The following is a 2607-nucleotide window of genomic DNA, read 5'->3' as shown; positions in this document are numbered from 1 at the left end:
TTCTGTATTAAAGATGGCTTGGAAAGGAAAGGGACGGGGAAAAAACAGGGAAGGGTTTCACTGGGCGACACAGATATCTCCCCAGAAATAGATTTTTCCTTCGTCAAAATCCCTTTTCTGGGTAGATCTGTGTCGCCCAGTGAAAATATACCAGAGAATGCCTTCCAAGCCCATAAGAATAAAAAACGGTAAATCAAAAAAGTCATGTACAAATGGAGGTTACTATATTAAATGAAGAAATGTAATACAACAAACACAATTCCCAAAAACCTTAGGTATAAAAATAGTAAAAAAGGTATGAATGGGACAAGTAAAGTAATACTGCCTAATCAAATAAAGAAATGTAATACCACAATCACAAATCTCAAAAGCCTTAGGTATAAAATAGTAGTAATGCTATGAATGGAACAAAGCAAAGTAATACAGTATAATCATAATATGAATAATAAAATAAAATGGCAAACAGTATGAATACCTAAGGATAAGGCTATACATTTCAAGAGGTAAGCAACCAACATTAACAAGGCAACAATGACATAACGAGAGATATGGGGCTAAATCTAATCCACCGAGATGAGAGGCATCATGGTGAGAGTGGCAGGTAGGAGGGAGAAGGAAGAGAGTTGGACGAAAAAGGAAGAAGGTAAGAGATTACTCTGGGGAGATGACACTCCCAGCTGCGATAGTAGGAAATTTTAGGGCCTGTAAGTTCTTTAAATAGTGGCGTTTAAAAACCATAGGGGATTTCCAACCTGTGTACTTTTTAAGTTCATCGAAATCCATATTTTGGAAATAATTGATGGAGGTTGCTACTGCTCGGATATCATGTGCATGTGGAAAGGATTCCGGGTTAGCCTGCTTGATGAAGTAAAGTATTTGCTGTCTAATACCTTGGGTGGAGATAGTACCTCCTTGTTCCCTGACAAACAAGGAACCAGATGAGCGTGTAGCAGTTCTAGCTAAAAAGGCCCAAAGAGTCACAACTGGACACAGAGAAGCATCAAGTGGAAGAGGGATAATCTTCCAAGGGGACCATCTATTTTGAGGGTCCTGATTTTTAGCTAGGAAAGCTCTATCTGGGGATAGTAGTACTTCTGATGGAAGGAAATCTAGGTTTTCAGGATTACGGGAGAGAGCTGCTAATTCAGAAATTCTGGCACCTGAGGCCATGGCTGTAAGAAACAGGGTCTTCCTAAGAAGCGAAATGTAAGAGCAGGATTTGTTATCGGTGTCTGAAGCTAGCTTTAAGACATCGTTTAAAAACCATGAGACCTTTAGTGGACGAACAGAAGGTCTAAGCCTAGCACAGGCTTTTGGAATGGATGAAAAATATGAATCCGCTAGGTTAATATGGAAGCCCACTTGAAAAATCTTTTTTAGGGCTGATTTAATTGTAGTGATAGTACTAGCGGCCAGGCCCTTGTCAAACAGGGACCTAAAAAACGAGATGGCCAAGTTAGGGGTCATTCGGGTATCGTCTGAATTCTTTAGAAATTCTGCTAGTTTCTTAACAGCTGAGTCATATTGCCTAAGCGTTGAGTCCCTTTTGTCCGATTCTATAAAGAGGACATTGTCCGGGTCGATATTTGCATCCTTGTGGGCCGCAAATTTCATGAAATCCACAAAGTTAGGGTTTGTGCTATTCTTGAGGAATCTGACACAGTCTGAGTTTGGACAACTTGTGTCAACTTGGGGTGTGGAATCCGGAAGGGGCGAAGCTTCAGCTCCAGAAGGAGCGGAAACTAGTTGCTCTTCGGCCAGTTGAGAGTCACCAAAGCTACCGCTCCTTTGAAGGAGCGGAGTTTGGGTAATACTTTCATTAGAAGATTCACCGGAGGGAATAGGTAGATCTTCTTCCAGCAGTTCCAGTCCGGGGTTAATGTGTCTGTGGCATAAGCCTGAGGGTCCAGGTTGGGGGCTACGTAGCAAGGAAGTTTGCGGTTGAGGTGCATCGCAAACAAGTCTACTTGGAGACCCGGAACTAGTCTGGATATCCACCGGAAGGAATTCATGTCCAGAGACCATTCCGATTCCAGTGGTTTCGTCCTGGATAAGGCGTCCGCTATAACGTTCTGGACTCCTGTCAGGTGTGTGGCTGACAGGAACCAGTTCCTTTCCTTTGCCAAGGGGAAAATCATTACCAGGATCTGATTCAGGTTGGGAGATTTTGATCCGCCTCTGTTTATGCAGTGAACCACCGCTGAGCTGTCTGAGACTATCCTGACATGAGATGTTTTTGGATAGGATAACCTTTTTAGGGTTAGAAAAACTGCCAAGGCTTCCAACATGTTTATGTGGAATTGCCTCACAGTGGGGGACCATGATCCCTGAAACATCTGTTGTTGGGAGTAGCCCCCCAGCCACTGAGAGACGCGTCTGTGTGAATCGTCACTTGAGGGGGGGGGGGGGAAACTGCAGATTAACTTATTTGGATAGGTTCTGTGGTTTCGACCATGGCCGGAGTCTCTTTATTAGTATTGAGGGGATCGTTGAGATTTTGTCCCTTAGCCGAATTGTTGCTCTCTTCTTCCAAACTCGGTTGATGTCTTTGAGATTGGCTTTTAGTAAGACATCTGTTACTGAGGCGAATTGTAGTAGGCCGAGAAC

The 2607-nt window shown here is 43.3% G+C and overlaps 1 protein-coding gene across 1 annotated transcript; it reads right to left on the bottom strand.

Moving 5' to 3' along the window:
• Positions 1–651: 651 nt before the first annotated feature.
• Positions 652–2322, bottom strand: LOC137634210 (uncharacterized). Its single transcript, XM_068366480.1, has one exon. It carries the CDS (start codon positions 2320–2322, stop codon positions 652–654), a length of 1671 nt encoding a protein of 556 aa, XP_068222581.1.
• Positions 2323–2607: the final 285 nt, after the last annotated feature.

Source organism: Palaemon carinicauda, chromosome 44, assembly GCF_036898095.1.
Source record: "Palaemon carinicauda isolate YSFRI2023 chromosome 44, ASM3689809v2, whole genome shotgun sequence".
Taxonomy (NCBI): domain Eukaryota; kingdom Metazoa; phylum Arthropoda; class Malacostraca; order Decapoda; family Palaemonidae; genus Palaemon; species Palaemon carinicauda.
This window is presented reverse-complemented; position numbering and strand designations above follow the sequence as displayed.